The following is a 17497-nucleotide window of genomic DNA, read 5'->3' on the forward strand; positions in this document are numbered from 1 at the left end:
CCCACACGAGAAGTACAAGCGAGTCATGTCAGTCATGCCTACAGGTTTATGGGGATACTCAGGGTCGACTATCTGCCACAACGTCAGACCATTCATGGGCAGTACTGGGTCACAGCAATACGTCAGTTGAGAGAAGCTGTCAAGGAACAACGTCGAGGAAAACTCATAAGTCACACGTCACAAATGGCAGTGGTTTCAAATCAATACTGGAAACAAATACCTTTTTTACACACAAGCATTTTCGACATAAATACTGAGGACTTTCAAAACCCACTGAATCCCAAAGCTTTCTAAGCTTTCTTCCTTGTTTGTTGATTAACACCGCACGAAGTCTTCACGTTTTATCAACAGGCCTTAAAGCTTGAAATATTTGGTGTAACAAGGAAATAATTTCTTTGTTGTTTAACACCGCACTAAGCAATATTCCAGCTATATGGCGGCGGTCTGTAAATAAACGAGTCTGGACCAGACAGTCCGGTGATTCACATCACGAACATTGAGCTACGCAACTGGTATACGATGACATGCATCAACCAAGTCAGCGAGCCTGACCACCAAATCCCGTTAGTCGTCTCTTACGACAAACATAGACGCCTCTTCCGAAAAGCAAGGGTTGCAGAATGCCTATTCTCTACCCGATCTCCACTGGTTATACGCTACCTAAGTCTCGCAATTTAAGAGGAGAAGTTGTTCACAGAGGCGAACTAAAATGGCTGAATAATGCCCATTGTGGAGGAAAATAACTGCTGCCTGTGAACAAACACTGTAACCATCTGGCCACCCTAGGTTTCAAGATCCATTGTGGAGGATAAAACCTTCCGTGCTGCTTGTGAACAAACACTGTAACCATCTGGCCACCCTAGGTTTCAAGATCCATTGTGGAGGATAAAACCTTCCGTGCTGCTTGTGAACAAACACTGTAACCATCTGGCCACCCTAGGTTTCAAGACACATTGTGGAGGATAAAACCTTCCGTGCTGCTTGTGAACAAACACTGTAACCATCTGGCCAACAGGAGAACAATAGGATGACGTCACTGGAGGTTTATAATGCTGGTGATGCACCCGTCATTTAATACGTGCCACAGAATCCTGCTTCGCTTATTGGGCTTCACCTATTTTATATTATTTTTACTTCAATTTAGTTTGAAAAATATTTTAAAAACCATAAACCGGTAAATATTTCATAAGCCCTTCCTGTTGTTTGCCCTGAAGCCGGTGTTCGCGATGATAGATGCAGGACGGAAGCCTAGAAGCACGTTTCTCACACTAATGTCACGTGATAGGCAACACAGAAGAACACACACACGGACATCAGGCACTGTAAGTTGACACATGACATTCTAGTTGTATAACGATTACATACTGGCCATATTGTCCATATTGCCAAAAATAATGTTTAATCGATGTCTCAAAATGGATAATTACGGTAATTATTTCCTTGCTCCGGCTGTGGTTGTAACCACATTATCTGACAGGATGTGCAATTATTGTGTTAAAATCGCCTGCCCACGTGGCGCTGTTGTTGAGCGCGGAGAAGGCTCACTGTTTTAAGTACAATGATTCTTTCATATCCCCTCCCCCTCGCCCATCACCCCTCCCCCTTCGTTCATCCCCCTCCCCTTCTTTCATCACCCCTCCCTTTCTTCATCACCCCCCTTCGTTCATACCCCCTCCCCTTCGTCCATCACCCCTCCCCTTCGTTCATCACCCCCTCCCCTTCGTTCATCACCCCCTCGTTCACCACCCCTCCCCTTCGTTCATCACCCCCTCCCCTTCGTTCATCACCCCCTCCCCTTCTTTCATCACCCCCTCCCCTTCGTTCATACCCCCTCCCCTTCGTTCATCACCCCCTCCCCTTCGTTCATCACCCCCCTCCCCTTCTTTCATCACCCCCTCCCCTTCTTTCATCACCCCCTCCCCTTCGTTCATCACCCCCTCCCCTTCGTTCATACCCCCTCCCCTTCGTTCACCACCCCTCCCCTTCGTTCATCACCCCTCCCCTTCTTTCATCACCCCCCTCCCCTTCTTTCATCACCCCCTCCCGTTCGTTCATACCCCCTCCCCTTCGTTCACCACCCCCTCCCCTTCGTTCATCACCCCTCCCCTTCTTTATACCCCTCCCCTTCGTTCATCACCCCCTCCCCTTCGTTCATCACCCCCTCCCCTTCGTTCATCAGACCCCTCCCCTTCGTTCATCACCCTCCCCTTCGTTCATCACCCCTCTTCTTCGTTCATCCCCCCCTTCGTTCATCACCCTCCCCCCTTCGTTCATCACCCCTCCCCTTCTTTATACCCCTCCCCTTCGTTCACCATCACCTCCCCTTCGTTCATCAGGCCCCCCTCCCCTTCGTTCATCACACCTCCCCTTCGTTCATCACCCCTCCCCTTCGTTCATCACCCCCTCCCCTTCTTTCATACCCTCCCCTTCGTTCACCACCCCCTCCCCTTCTTTCATCACCCCTCCCCTTCTTTCATACCCTCCCCTTCGTTCATCACCCCCTCCCCTTCGTTCACCACCCCTCCCCTTCGTTCATCACCCCTCCCCTTCTTTCATCACCTCTCCCCTTCGTTCATCACCCCCTCCCCTTCGTTCATCACCCCTCCCCTTCTTTCATCATCCCTCCCCTTCTTTCATACCCTCCCCTTCGTTCACCACCCCTCCCCTTCTTTCATACCCTCCCCTTCGTTCATCACCCCCTCCCCTTCGTTCACCACCCCTCCCCTTCGTTCACCACCCCTCCCCTTCGTTCATCACCTCTCCCCTTCGTTCATCACCCCCTCCCCTTCGTTCATCACCCCTCCCCTTCTTTCATCACCCCTCCCCTTCTTTCATACCCTCCCCTTCGTTCACCACCCCTCTCCTTCTTTCATACCCTCCCCTTCGTTCATCACCCCCTCCCCTTCGTTCATCACCCCCTTCCCTTCGTTCATCACCCCTCCCCTTCTTTCATCACCCCTCCCCTTCTTTCATACCCTCCCCTTCGTTCACCATCCCCTCCCCTTCGTTCATCATCCCTCCCCTTCGTTCATCAGGACCCCCCTTCGTTCATCACCCCTCTCCCCTTCGTTGTTTGTGGTAGACAGTATTAATTTAACACATTGTGAATGTAGTGGAAGACGATATCTGCCTCGTCGCTCTGATGAGAGTTTATCTTTGTTTAGCATTGAGTGAGAGAGCGTGACCTGAGTGTGAGTGGGTGCGTGTGTGCGTGTGTGCGTGTCAGAGTGAGTGAGTGTGCGCGCGTAAGTGAGTGAGTGAGCAAGTGCGTAAGTGATTGAGTGAGTGATATTTTACGGAGCAGACAACATTACGGGTAACTAACAGTCACACCATCAGTCAAGTAACAGAACCCGACCACTCGGTCCTAAGCTGTATCCGCAGCCCGTACGAGTCGTCTAGATGGATCGGATGGTCAGGCTCGGTGGCTTGGTTCACTGTGCGTCATCCTTCCCCGGGGCTTGGGGCGTTAGTCCTAATATCAATCACTGGTTTGTCTGGTCCAGGTTCGATTACTTATAGTCCGCTGTGATACAGCTGAATCAGTTGGAGGAAAAACACTCAGGTGATACTCGTCCACCACTTTATTGAAGACCACGAACATGGCAGGTAAATCTTGGGTCTAAGGGACACAACTCTGCCAAGAGATTTCTTTGTATAAGTACTAGGTCTTGGAGTTTTTCACTGAAAATGGCAAGGCTTTATTTCGCAATTATATCGATTTTTGTCATTTTTGCATAACGGATATCCTCTACTTTAGGAGAGAGGACTATGAAAATAACACCAGCCGATTGTTGGCTGCAAAGGCCTTATCTTGGTCGACATCTCTCACAGACACACAGCGTGTGTCTTGAAGCAGTGACTAAGCACATATCTTTTCTCCAATACCTCCCTCTCCGGTCCGGGCAGATGCATTATCCAGGGAGGCGGTCGTGTGGTTATTTATGTATATATATCGTGTTCACTGACAGGGGTTGTTAGAGACTTCCTGACAGTACATACTCGTATCGTGGTTGCTAAGGACAAGTTATGAAGTCTTCACGTTTTATCAACAGGCCTTAAAGCTTGAAATATTTGGTGTAACAAGGAAATAATTTGTTTGTTGTTTAACGCCGCACTCAGCAACATTCCAGCTATATGGCGGCGGTCTGTAAATAATCGAGTATGGACCAGACAATCAAGTGATTGACATCATGAACATCGACCCACGCAATTGATATATGACATCCATCAACCAAGTCAACGAGCCTGGCCACCCGATCCCGTTGGTCGCCTTTTACGGCAAGCATTGGTTGCTGAAGACCTATTCTACCCCGGTCTATTTACTTTTTAAAGCAGGGATGCGTTGTACTCACAAATTAATCAGCATAGACCCTCCCAACCATACAGACCTATTGCTGAACCATGCCGATGCCGATAGCAAGTCTGTTTATTGCGGTGGCCTGTGAAAAATACTAGTTTGGACGAGACCCTCCAGTGATTCATATTTTGACCAACTCACCATCGATCCATTTAATCACTTCTTACGACCCGTATAGTGCTAGGGACCAATTCTAACCCGGCATCTCCACAGTGTTAGTGAGTGAGTGAGTGAGTGGATTGGCGAGAGTGTGAAATGGGGTTTACCGTCGCGTTCAAGGTAATTGCATTTATTTAGCGATGTTCGAGCACGTATACAGTATACTGACTCCGAGCAGACCAATCCTTTAGATTTATCCCCTTAATGCCGAGTGCCAGGCAGAGAAACAACAAGTACCATTTTTTAACGTCTTTTGGTATGACGCAGAGGCTCCATCCAACCGACAACGAGATGAACGTATAAAATGGTAGTGTGACTAAAAGAACGTGTGAAAAGATAAACAAAATCTGGAATAGGGTCAAGGAAGAAAATACCTGATATGTTAATGGAATATTATTTATGTAGTGTGCTTTTCTAACTGGTTCTGCAAGTTTTCATCTCGTTACAATTAATGGACAATCGCTAAGGAATGTTCTAAAAAGCATTGACCTTCATTTTGGAGGTGATCTCCTATTTACTGATACCTGACAGATATTATATGTGGATGTGGTTGTAGATGTCCCTGGGATGCTGGGGACGCTGCCATAGAGGGATGAAGGAGCGGTCGTGGACGTTGAAGCGAGCGACCGTCACACTGGGTGCGGGCATGCTTGCCTTCTATGTCCTCAGCGTATCCTACACAAGGCTCACGCGAGACGGGCGCTGTGAGATCTACAGACACTCCAGTTACCATGGTGACCTAATGTCCATATCAACCGTCAGTGAACACGTCAACGATGTTGATTCATTGGGAAGTGATCTAAACGACGCTAAACTGGAGGCGTTTGTGCGTTCCGGGCAGGTGTTGAACGAGTATCAGTTTGTGGTCAACTCCGAGGTGTGTTCCAGCTCTGGTGTCCCCCAGTCCGTGTACGTTGTGGCCATCGTGCCCTCTAAACCGTCTCATTTCCAAGAACGCCAAGCAATACGGGAGACCTGGGGATCACAGTTCAATAAGAATGAAAAACTGAAACTGATTTTCTTATCAGGACTAGCGGAAGAGATAACAAACATGCAACTATCTAGTGAGCGAGAGACATTTTTCGATGTTGTGCAAGCAAATTTTATCGACTCCTACAAAAATCTCACACGTAAAACTAACGCCATGTTGCAGTGGTCAAAACAGTTCTGTTCACAGGCTCGGTTCGTGATGAAAATTGACGATGATGTTTTTCTCGACACTGACGAGCTACTGCAGACATTATTACACCTTGAAGTGGAACCACGTCTCATTATCGGATATATAGACAATGTGGAACGGCCTAACAGGGATCCGTCCAGCAAGTGGTATTTATCACAAGAAGAATATCCATTTAAACAATTCCCACGCTTCACACACGGACCATCATACGTGATCTCGCGAGATTTGGTGGCCGACCTGTACGAGATTTCACGTCATGCACCACGTATACATTTAGAGGACGTATACGTCACGGGATTATGTGCACATGTTGCACGTGCTACCCATGTCGGTGCGTGCGGGTTCGGTATAGCCTCAAGACACGCCTCGATGTGGCTGCTCGGCGCGGCGGTCACTGGGCACCAGTATACACCGGAAGTGATGTCACAGTCGTGGACACGTGTTCAATTCTGGCGTGCCTGGCGCGCGCCTCTCAGATGTCTTGGATACATTATTGGATACTAAATGAAGTATCATGTCTATAAATGTTATAAGTAATAAATAAATAAATAATGTCCTCCCACCTTGTACTGATGAACAATTTAAAAGGATTCCAATGACAAAAAAACCCAAATAGTTCCTTGTATATATGGTACCTTGTATAATTGAAAGCCAGACAGTGCCCTCTGCTACCCATTGTGGAATGGCTGACTTGAGGCTATTCTGTCTTACTTTTAATCTCCAGTAAAAATAAAGGTCCCCAACAACCCTGTGCCTGTTCTAAGAGGCTACGAAATGGATCTGGCAGTCATGCCTCGTGACATTATGATAGCACGTCATAGCATCTCAGTTCCCAAGGACCGATGCTCATGCCAATCACTGGATTGTCTGGCCCTGTCAATATTTACAGACTGCCTCAAGTAGCTGGACCATGGCTGAGTGTGGCGTCAAAATAAAATATGTTCTATCCCTATAGGGTCAACAGGGACGGTCTCTTCCTACAGCATGCTGACAGGACACAAATAACATCAGCCATCATCACAGAAGTACCTTTTATTGAATGAGATATAAACCTGTGTTGAGACAACACAATGAGCAAACACGAGTGCATAACAAACTGCTGTTAGCTTTACAGTAGTCATTGGAAGAAAACATACCTTAATTTTAGAGTTTTAAATAAAAACGTAGACATAAATAAACATTCTATAAATATATGTCAATTATATAAATGTATGTAAATCTAGACATGCATTAACGTAAATGTTGAAATTTGTAACGGTATTAACAACAGTTCGGGTTAAATTCTATTTATAAATCTCTATATATAAACACGACATGTATCCAGGGTAAATGTGTCGCGAAATATTTCTGTAGTCTGTATATTTATTTGTAGATATATTCAAGTCAGCTCGGAAATTTACACCTTTTACGGGAGTGACATTGAAGAGTTGCTTGCACTGTCATACTGTCATGTATCAAATATATACATAAAAATACGTCAAACAATGGTGTATTACTCAAAACGACAAAGTGGGGAATAGTATTAAACAAAAACAGTGACTTAAACGATAGCGCCATATGGGCCCTGAATTGAATTCCGGTGGCTTCGTGTATGAACAACAACAGTTTTAACAAGATTCTACAGAACAGTACTCATGAAGTGAGTGAGTGGGTCGGTTGGGTTTACCACTGCTTTGATCAGTATTTCCGTTATAGCACGGCTTGCCAGCTTGATGTGGAGGGACGTTGTAGTGATGCAGGTCTTAGACGTTTACTACTTCGGTGAGACCCACCTGCACCATAGTGGTTGTTTATACAAACAAACCCAACAGTAATAGTCTGGAAAGCAGCGTGTCCACATTAACAAGGTTAAAATACTGTGCATGCTCTTACCACAAGTCCATATATATATATATTACACATCATATACAGATGTAATAACAATAAGTCTATATAGTGTTTCTATAGAGGTCAAGTGTGTATACTCTCTAAACCCATGTCATGTAGTTATATATGTGTCTCTATGGAGGTCAAGTGTATATACTCTCTGAACCCATGTCATGTTGAGCTCCATGTGTTTCTATGGAGGTCAAGTGTATATACTCTATAAACCCATGTCATGTAGTTACATGTGTCTATGGAGGTCAAGTGTATTAATCTCTGAACCCATGTCATGTGGAGATTCATGTGTTTCTATGGAGGTAAAGTGTATATACTCTCTAACCCCATGTCATGTTGTAGAGTATTATATGTTTCCATGGAGGTCAAGTGTATATACTCTTTAAACTCATGTCATGTAGTTATAATTATGTGTTTCTATGGAGGTCAAGTGTATATACTCTTTAAACTCATGTCCTGTAGTTATAATTATGTGTTTCTATGGAGGTCAAGTGAATATACTCTCTAAATCCATTTCCTGTAGAGTTCTAAGTGTTTCCATTAAGGGGAAGTGACTATAGTCTCTAAACAATGTATATGTCATCTTGTGTTATACTCTCTAAGCCGATGCCTTCTTCTTTCCTTTCTTTGCAAACCATTCATCACTCTTGTCTTTTGACACAGCCTGCAAACAAAGGGTTCAATGATAACATAACAGTCACACACACATACACACACACACATGCACACGCACACACCCAACAAGTAATGTTGTTGACCCATGAAGATCATGGTAGAAAATAGATCTTCAGTAACCCATATGTGCTGTAAAAGGTGATTATGCTTGTTGTAGGAGGTGCCTAACAGGATGACTTACTGACTTGGTTGATGCATGTCATTGTATCCCAATTGCATGGATCTATGCTCATGATGTGAATCACCAGATTGTCTTGTCCAGACTCCATTACTTACAGACCGCCGTCATATAGTTGGAATATTGCCGAGTGTGGCATTAAACAATAAACAAGCAAATAAACAAAATAACGTTGTTACAGGGAAACGAGCAACTACATTAAAATAATGTTTCAATTAATGAACATACTGTAATACTGTAATAATTCCTTTAATTATTTTTTCCATGACCTCTCACCTCTGTCAGGAGATCATCAGCCTTGGGGTCCGTCTGTGACAGCTCCCTGAAGGCCTCATCTCCGACAAAACAGATCTCATGTCCGTCCTGAAACACATAAGCATGTTATTGTTTTGTACTGTGAAAAGAATTGTTTCCTGGATGTCAAACATTAAATTTTTGTCACCAAGCGCCCTGAACAAGCTGATTGAGACGACCTACCGGGTCAGCTACAAAGACCACCTGGACTGAGACCACCTACCGGGTCAGCTACAAAGACCACCTGGACTGAGACCACCTACCGGGTCAGCTACAAAGACCACCTGGATTGAGAAAACCTAACAGGCCGGCTACGATGACCACTTGGACTGAGACGACCTACCGTGTCAGCTACAATGACCACCTGGACTGAGACGACCTACCGGGTCAGCTACAATGACCACCAGGACTGAGACGACCTACCAGGTCAGCTACAGTGACCACCTGGATTGAGACCACCTACCGGGTCAGCTACAATGACCACCTGGATTGAGACGACCTACCAGGTCAGCTACAATGACCACCTGGATTGAGACGACCTACAGGGTCAGCTACAATGACCACTTGGACTGAGAGGACCTACCAGGTCGGCTACGATGACCACCTGGACTGAGACGACCTACCGATCCAGCTACAATAACTACCTGGACAGACGACCTACCATGTCAGCTATGATGACCACCTGGACTGAGACGACCTACGGGGTCAGCTACAATGACCACCTGGACTGAGACGACCTACGGGGTCAACTACAATGACCACCTGGACTGAGACGGCCTATCGGGTCAGCTACAAAGACCACCTGGATTGAGACGACCTACCGGGTCAGCTACAATGACCACCTGGATTGAGACGACCTGCCGGGTCAGCTACAATGACCACCTGGATTGAGACGACCTACCGGGTCAGCTACGATGACCACCTGGACTGTTGCCTTCCCCGGTGTGTCCAGACTGATGAAGGGCGTGAGGATTGTCTGGTTGTTGTCCTTCATCACCTTCTCAATGCCAGGCAGCTGAAACACACTTCACATGGTCATCAACTTCTCAATGCCAGGCAGCTGAAACACACTTCACACGATCATCAACTTCTCAATGTCAGGCAGCTGAAACACACTTCACACGGTCATCAACTTCTCAATGCCAGCCAGCTGAAACACACTTCACATAGTCATCAACTTCTCAATGCAAGGCAGCTGAAACACACTTCACACAGTCATCAACTTCTCAATGCCAGGCAGCTGAAACACACTTCAAATGGTCATCAACTTCTCAATGCCAGGCAGCTGAAACACACTTCACATGGTCATCAACTTCTCAATGCCAGGCAGTTGAAACACACTTCACACGGTCATCAACTTCTCAATGCCAGGCAGCTGAAACACACTTCACACGGTCATCAACTTCTCAATGCCAGGCAGCTGAAACACACTTCACACGGTCATCAACTTCTCAATGCCAGGCAGCTGAAACACACTTCACACGGTCATCAACTTCTCAATGCCAGGCAGCTGAAATACACTTTACAGTCATCAACTTCTCAATGCCAGGCAGCTGAAACACACTTCACACGGTCATCAACTTCACAATGCCAGGCAGCTGAAACACACTTCACACGGTCATTAACTTCTCAATGCCAGGCAGCTGAAACACACTTCACACGGTCATCAACTTCTCAATGCCAGGCAGCTGAAACACACTTCACATGGTCATCAGCTTCTCAATGCCAGGCAGCTGAAACACACTTCACACGGTCATCAACTTCTCAATGCCAGGCAGCTGAAACACACTTCACACGGTCATCAACTTCTCAATGCCAGGCAGCTGAAATACACTTCACACGGTCATCAACTTCTCAATGCCAGGCAGCTGAAACACACTTCACACGGTCATCAACTTCTCAATGCCAGGCAGCTGAAATACACTTCACACGGTCATCAACTTCTCAATGCCAGGCAGCTGAAACACACTTCACTCGGTCATCAACTTCACAATGCCAGGCAGCTGAAACACACTTCACACGGTCATTAACTTCTCAATGCCAGGCAGCTGAAACACACTTCACACGGTCATCAACTTCTCAATGCCAGGCAGCTGAAACACACTTCACATGGTCATCAACTTCTCAATGCCAGGCAGCTGCAACACACTTCACTCGGTCATCAACTTCTCAATGCCAGGCAGCTGAAACACACTTCACATGGTCATCAACTTCTCAATGCCAGGCAGCTGAAACACACTTCACTCGGTCATCAACTTCTCAATGCCAGGCAGCTGAAACACACTTCACATGGTCATCAACTTCTCAATGCCAGGCAGCTGAAACACACTTCACACGGTCATCAACTTCTCAATGCCAGGCAGCTGAAACACACTTCACTCGGTCATCAACTTCTCAATGCCAGGCAGCTGAAACACACTTCACACGGTCATCAACTTCTCAATGCCAGGCAGCTGAAACACACTTCACTCGGTCATCAACTTCTCAATGCCAGACAGCTGAAACACACTTCACATGGTCATCAACTTCTCAATGCCAGGCAGCTGAAACACACTTCACACGGTCATCAACTTCTCAATGCCAGGCAGCTGAAACACACTTCACTCAGTCATCAACTTCTCAATGCCAGGCAGCTGAAACACACTTCACATGGTCATCAACTTCTCAATGCCAGGCAGCTGAAACACACTTCACACGGTCATCAACTTCTCAATGCCATGAAGCTGAAACACACTTCACACGGTCATCAACTTCTGGAATTGTGTTTGAATGGGTTGTACACAGATTGCAGGAGCAGACAGTTGGCTCACAGTGCCTGGCACTCCAGGGTGTGATTAGAGTTGAAAGGGAGAAGCGACTTCCTGAGAAGTGATTTACTGTTGCATTACTTCTAACTAGATAGGAAATCCAAATATTTGGCAATCATTTTCAATTCAAACGTCATGATAATTAAGTCATTTTACATGCCAAAGCAAGAGAAAACTATTTTAATAATGAAATCTTCAGCACATAAAACCCTCACCTCATCTTTGGGACATGAGAAAGCCACTCTCCCAAAGGCTGTGGCATGATCCACAGTGCTCCCAATGTCGACCAGTTCCAGTTTACACTGAAAGAAGACAACAATACATTCGGATTTCCTACATCTTTTAAAACAAAACAAATTTAAAACTATTGGATACATATCAATGTGTACAGTCCACTGCATATTGCAATGCATGTAGCGTGTAGATGATTAAACAAATATACAGTATTTGTCAACTGTACAGAAACCTAGGACCTCTGTTTCACCTGGTTGTCACCGAAGCCAAGTACTGCTGTTTTTTCCGTCTGAGAATGAACTTTCATCCCAGCCAACTTGGACCAGAAATCTGTAAACATGAAACATTTTATTTCTCATTACAAAATACCATTTTACTCTTCTTCATAAAAAAATTATTTTTCACTTTCCTCCATTCAATTACAACTTTACTCTCCATTCAATTATAACTTTACTCTCCATTCAATTACAACTTTACTCTTCCCCATTCAATTACAACTTTACTCTTCTCCAATCAATTACAACTTTACTCTTCTCCAATCAATTACAACTTTACTCTTCTCCATTCAATTACAACTTTACTCTTCTCCATTCAATTACAACTTTACTCTTCTCCATTCAATTACAACTTTACTCTTCTCCATCCAATTACAACTTTACTCTTCTCCATTCAATTACAACTTTACTCTCCTCTATTTAATAACAACTTTACTCTCCTCTATTTAATAACAACTTTACTCTCCATTCAATTACAACTTTACTCTACATTCAATTACAACTTTACTCTTCTCCATTCAATTACAACTTTATTCTCCTCCATTTAATTACAATTTTACTCTCCATTCAATTACAACTTTACTCTCCATTCATTTACAACTTTACTCTCCTCCATTCAATTACAACTTTACTCTCCATTCATTTACAACTTTACTCTCCATTCAATTACAACTTTACTCTTCTCCATTCAATTACAACTTTACTCTCCATTCAATTACAACTTTACTCTTCTCCATTCAATTACAACTTTACTCTTCATTCAATTACAACTTTACTCTCCATTCAATTACAACTTTACTCTCCATTCAATTGCTGAAGATCCGGGGTAGAATTGGTCTTCAGCAGCCAATATGGGCTTGCAGTAAAAGGTGACTATGCTTGTCGTAAGAGGCGACTAACAGGATCGGGTGGTCAGGCTCGCTGACTTGGTTGATGTCATCGATCCCAATTGCGTGGATCGATGATCACGATATCAGTCACTGGAATTTCTAGTCCAGACTTGATTATTTACAGACCGCCGTCATACAGCTGAAATATTGCTGTATGTGGCGTTAAACAACAAATCAACCAACCATTTAATTGTCACTTTACTCTTTCATTCAATTTTAACTTATCAAATTACCATGGTTACATACCTACTGATTTCTGTAGACATGATGATGCCAAGGTGACTTTAGTGACCGGGTCTGAACAAACATGTACAATACACAATGTCAGTGGCTGTGAAGCAAGCAGATAGTGGATGGAAATCTTAACATAAATATTTTTCCCAATAACCTTAGAAATTCTTAATTAAAGTTCAAAGACAGTCATGTCTTGAACATGCACACTTACATAAGTAATTAACCCTCATTACATAAATGAATGTTTACTCTGTGCCCTCATTCCGCCGAGGAGACTAAAAAGCCCTGTAAGAAAGTTTGACTTTTCCTTTGGGGAAGTTTTCTTCTTCTAAATTCATAACAATCTTTACTTCATAAAACAGCTCATACAGTTCAATGACAGACTCACGGACCTGCAGCAGTATTTGTTTTTTTGTAAAATCCAGCTCACCTCCCTCAACATCTTCGCTGATGATGATGAACTTGTAGCCATCTGGAGCCAGGACGAACGTCTGCCCGTCGTCCGTGGAGATGGGGTAGTTGTTCTTCCGAGCACGATCCAATATGGCCGATGATGACACAGTCAACCCCTGAAGGAGGGAGAACAATATCTGTCTCCGACTAGACTGAGTGAGTGAGTGAGTGAGTGAGTGAGTAACAAGTCACTCTATTGGTGTGTGTGCTTGTGGATGCGTGCTTCAGTGAGTGACTGAGTGTTTTTTTATTTGTTGTTTAACACCACATTCAGCAGTATTCAAGCAAAATGATGGCTGTCTGTAAATAATCCTGTCTGGACTAAACAATCCAGTGCACAGCTGGAATATTGCCGAGTGCGGCGTGAAAAAAGAAACAAATCATTGGAAAAAGTTTGGGTGAAATTATCATGGTCCAAGCTACACATTGTTCTTTTTCAAACATCACTAATTGGAGTGCTATATTAGACAACACTGACATCAGTAAAACACTTTCACGGTATTTTTTAACAGATTTTATGAGTACTAAAAAGTAATTATTTTCTAAAGCAAGACTGTGAACTCTCCTCAAGACCTACATTTTCAGTTTTCCCATGTTAAAAAAGTTGATACTTTTCAAATTCTTGATATACTTTCTTTTGATGCATTAATTACCCTGAAGTCATTCCCCACTTTGTAGGATCCGATGCCGTAGTTGTAGGTGAGCTCCACAACGAAGTGGTTGTCCTCTGGCCCGTACCCGACCATGGACTTGCTCCACTTCCCATCATATGGTCTGAAAGAAGAAATAACATCGGGATCAATTCCTTGGAAACTGTTTACACAAAGTAGCAAAATATTTTTTCACATCCATGCTTAATTGTTAGTTTTGGCCAACAAATCACAAACATCTTGTCACATAATCTACACACATGAATTTCCCCAAACTCAACTGTTGACACACTAGGAGTACTGAATGTGTACCAACACAGACAGGGTAGTTACCAAAAGCTGAAGTATCCTTGACATGTGTTGCCAATATCAAATTAAACATGCAGTTGACAAAAAGACATTGTTTGGGATGTAAGATGTTATTGGAGCACAGATGCCACATGATACCTGCGGGATGCCACATGACACCTGCGGGATGCCACATGAAACCTGCGGGATGCCACATGATACCTGCGGGATGCCACATGACACCTGCGGGATGCCACATGACACCTGCGGGATGCCACATGACACCTGCGGGATGCCACAAGACACCTGCGGGATGCCACACGACACCTGTGGGATGCCACACGACACCTGCGGGATGCCACGGGATACCTGCGGGATGCCACATGATACCTGCGGGATGCCACAAGACACCTGCGGGATGCCACACGACACCTGCGGGATGCCACACGATACCTGCGGGATGCCACATGACACCTGCGGGATGCCACATGATACCTGCGGGATGCCACACGATACCTGCGGGATACCACACGATACCTGCGGGATGCCACACGATACCTGCGGGATGCTACATGATACCTGCGGGATGCCACATGATACCTGCGGGATGCCACACGATACCTGCGGGATGCCACACGATACCTGCGGGATGCCACACGATACCTGCGGGATGCCACATGATACCTGCGGGATGCCACATACCTGCAGGATGATGCAAAACAACAGCTGGATGTTGACCCAATATATCTCTATGTCGTCTACCCAGATATCTCTGTATCATCTTACACATCAAAGAGTCCTCACTTGCGGACATGACAGTCATATTTACTTAGGGCTAAAGGTACACAGTAGGTCAATATTCTCTGACCCAACAGAATATTCAGGGCACTGTATTACCAACCAACAAACAATGCCCCTGTTTGCACAGTAGAGAAAACATCTGTTACACACAAGGTGTGAACAGCCTGTTTCCCTTGACAATATCTACTGCAGTTTCATGTATACTCACCCATTACATGAAGCCTTGCATCCCTCTTCAAATTCTTCATGGCGTAGAAACTGGTGGAAATACAATTCAAATTTTACACAATTAGATGTATGAATAGAGGTTACTGATCTGATGAGCTTCCTTAGAGGAGAGCAAGGCTTTCCCCTACACGCCTATCAGACACATATCTAGTAATCTGAGGCTGGAGGGGTCTACGACCTAACAAAAGCAGGCAAACAAATAACCTTCTTGTCGATCCCCGCCCACGTAGGAATTTACGGCAACGAAAGCGCCGATAAAGCAGCTAAACTATCCGTCAAAATACCAGAAATATGCCTAAACCTACCCATCTCAAAATCAAAAATTAAAAGTGTAAACAAACAAAAAATAACCAAAAAATGGCATAATCGATAGCAAAACTCAAATAGCCAAATAAAAAAAGTGCTCAGAAAACCACTAGCCAAACCTAAAATCCTACACCCCTCTAAAAAAATTGACAGGTTAATTACAAAACTCCAAACAGGACACACGAACCTAAATAACCACCAAAAAAACCTTAAAAGACACACCACAGGCAACTGCCCCCACTGCAAACAACCCGAAACCACAGAACATGCACTCATCCACTGCACCCACTACCAAACACACAGAACCACACTACAAACCACCCTTAATCTAAATAAGGTTCCTACTCTAGATGAAATACTAAACCCTCAAAATAAACTAGAAAACTTCAAGGCCCTAGGTGTATTCCTAATCAAAACAGATCTAATTAAAAATTAAAAATCTAAAAACTCATTGATCTACCAATCCAAAATCCAATAAACGCCCACCCCACCCGGCTCCCTTAGTTCCCTCCTCCACCCACCTCGGCATTTATTCCAAATTTAAAAATTCCAAAAATTCAATATAAGCAACCCCTAAAAGCCCCCTCTTGGGTTGCACACACCACTTTCACCCTTTTCGGAATTCACTAAATGGTCTGACCAGGCCCGTGTGCGAAATACGCTACAGTCGGAAAGCGCACGTTAAATCTCCTATATCAGTCAATCATTGAGGGGGGTGTCGCATTTACATTGAGTCACATTTTTGGCTAGTGGCCAGTGGTCGCAATCTTTTGTAGACGCATTAATTTCACGATTTACAGTATATTGAGGGACTGACCCCAAGCACCCTACTGAACCAGATACCGCTTACCTAACTTCCATCCAAGTACCTCTGACAAATACATTTCAATGAATAAATATCTCAAACTTTTAAAAACTTAATAACTTAGAACCAAATCTGAGGCTAAAGTTAACGGTCTTTGTTAGTTTATATAGCCAATAGAGCTCTATCTCTGCCCAAGTACTGCAGACCTTGGGTGAGAGGTCAACCCTATTGTTGATCCTGTCAATGTCAAGTAGGTTAAAGAGATAGTAAAGATTCACAGTAGAACACACAATACTATGAGAAACATTGGATTTTGAAGTATCTATGCACAGCCTGTCCAAATTAAACATAGATGAACAGAATACAAATTCAATTCATTTCATTAAACATTATATACATAATACCCATAAAAATAAAATAGATATGAAATTAAAGAAAGAGCGCTATCGACTAGCCAAATCCTCACTTTCATCCCCAGAACATCTTTGTAGAACTTTGCTGTTTCAGTTCTGTTGCCAACTTTGAAGACAAAATGTAAAGCACGTCTGGTCGACATCGTTGAAGTTTTGTAGAAGTTTCTCGGGGGAGTCTGCTGTAGCCGCGTATCTCAGCCTCTAATAAGAACAATGCCGTGACTTGCAATAATAACCGAGCGCTATGTCTACTTGAGATATACTCGCCGCGTGTGTTTACTTTCTTGACACTACACATCAATGGTCACATGACACTAATGTGGTTTGGTGTATTGACTAGACGCCTGTCCACCTCGCACGCGAACCAACAATTGAACCAGTTTAAGTGT

General features: G+C 44.2%; 2 protein-coding genes across 2 annotated transcripts; one reads left to right on the top strand and one right to left on the bottom strand.

Annotated features, from left to right (window-relative positions):
* Nucleotides 1-1271: 1271 nt before the first annotated feature.
* Nucleotides 1272-6203, top strand: LOC139472472 (beta-1,3-galactosyltransferase 1-like). Its single transcript, XM_071254949.1, has 2 exons — nucleotides 1272-1322; nucleotides 5076-6203. Exons 1-2 carry the CDS (start codon nucleotides 1272-1274, stop codon nucleotides 6201-6203), a joined length of 1179 nt encoding a protein of 392 aa, XP_071111050.1.
* A 520-nt stretch (nucleotides 6204-6723) lies between these two features.
* On the bottom strand, nucleotides 6724-17462 carry LOC139472248 (glyoxalase domain-containing protein 4-like). The gene is made up of 10 exons (XM_071254637.1): nucleotides 17162-17462; nucleotides 15565-15614; nucleotides 14271-14391; nucleotides 13595-13733; nucleotides 13177-13227; nucleotides 12016-12095; nucleotides 11747-11833; nucleotides 9626-9739; nucleotides 8707-8793; nucleotides 6724-8241 (listed from the first exon to the last, which is right to left on the bottom strand). Exons 1-10 carry the CDS (start codon nucleotides 17249-17251, stop codon nucleotides 8176-8178), a joined length of 885 nt encoding a protein of 294 aa, XP_071110738.1. The 5' UTR covers nucleotides 17252-17462; the 3' UTR covers nucleotides 6724-8175.
* Nucleotides 17463-17497: the final 35 nt, after the last annotated feature.

This window comes from Haliotis cracherodii, unplaced genomic scaffold (genome assembly GCF_022045235.1).
Source record: "Haliotis cracherodii isolate W230 unplaced genomic scaffold, xgHalCrac1.p SCAF_24, whole genome shotgun sequence".
Classification (NCBI taxonomy): domain Eukaryota; kingdom Metazoa; phylum Mollusca; class Gastropoda; order Lepetellida; family Haliotidae; genus Haliotis; species Haliotis cracherodii.

What these genes read in the sequence shown, in the direction of transcription:
- LOC139472472 (XM_071254949.1), top strand. Translation starts at nt 1,272, where the DNA reads ATGTCACGTGATAGGCAACACAGAAGAACACACACACGGACATCAGGC. An exon ending in ACACACGGACATCAGGCACT is followed by an intron (nt 1,323 to 5,075) that starts GTAAGTTGACAC and finishes ATGTGGTTGTAG; the next exon opens with ATGTCCCTGGGATGCTGGGG.
- LOC139472248 (XM_071254637.1), bottom strand. Translation starts at nt 17,251, where the DNA reads ATGTCGACCAGACGTGCTTTACATTTTGTCTTCAAAGTTGGCAACAGA. An exon ending in CAGCGAAGATGTTGAGGGAG is followed by an intron (nt 13,228 to 13,594) that starts GTGAGCTGGATT and finishes ATGTTTGTTCAG; the next exon opens with ACCCGGTCACTAAAGTCACC. An exon ending in TGGTCATCGTAGCTGACCCG is followed by an intron (nt 8,794 to 9,625) that starts GTAGGTCGTCTC and finishes TATGTGTTTCAG; the next exon opens with GACGGACATGAGATCTGTTT.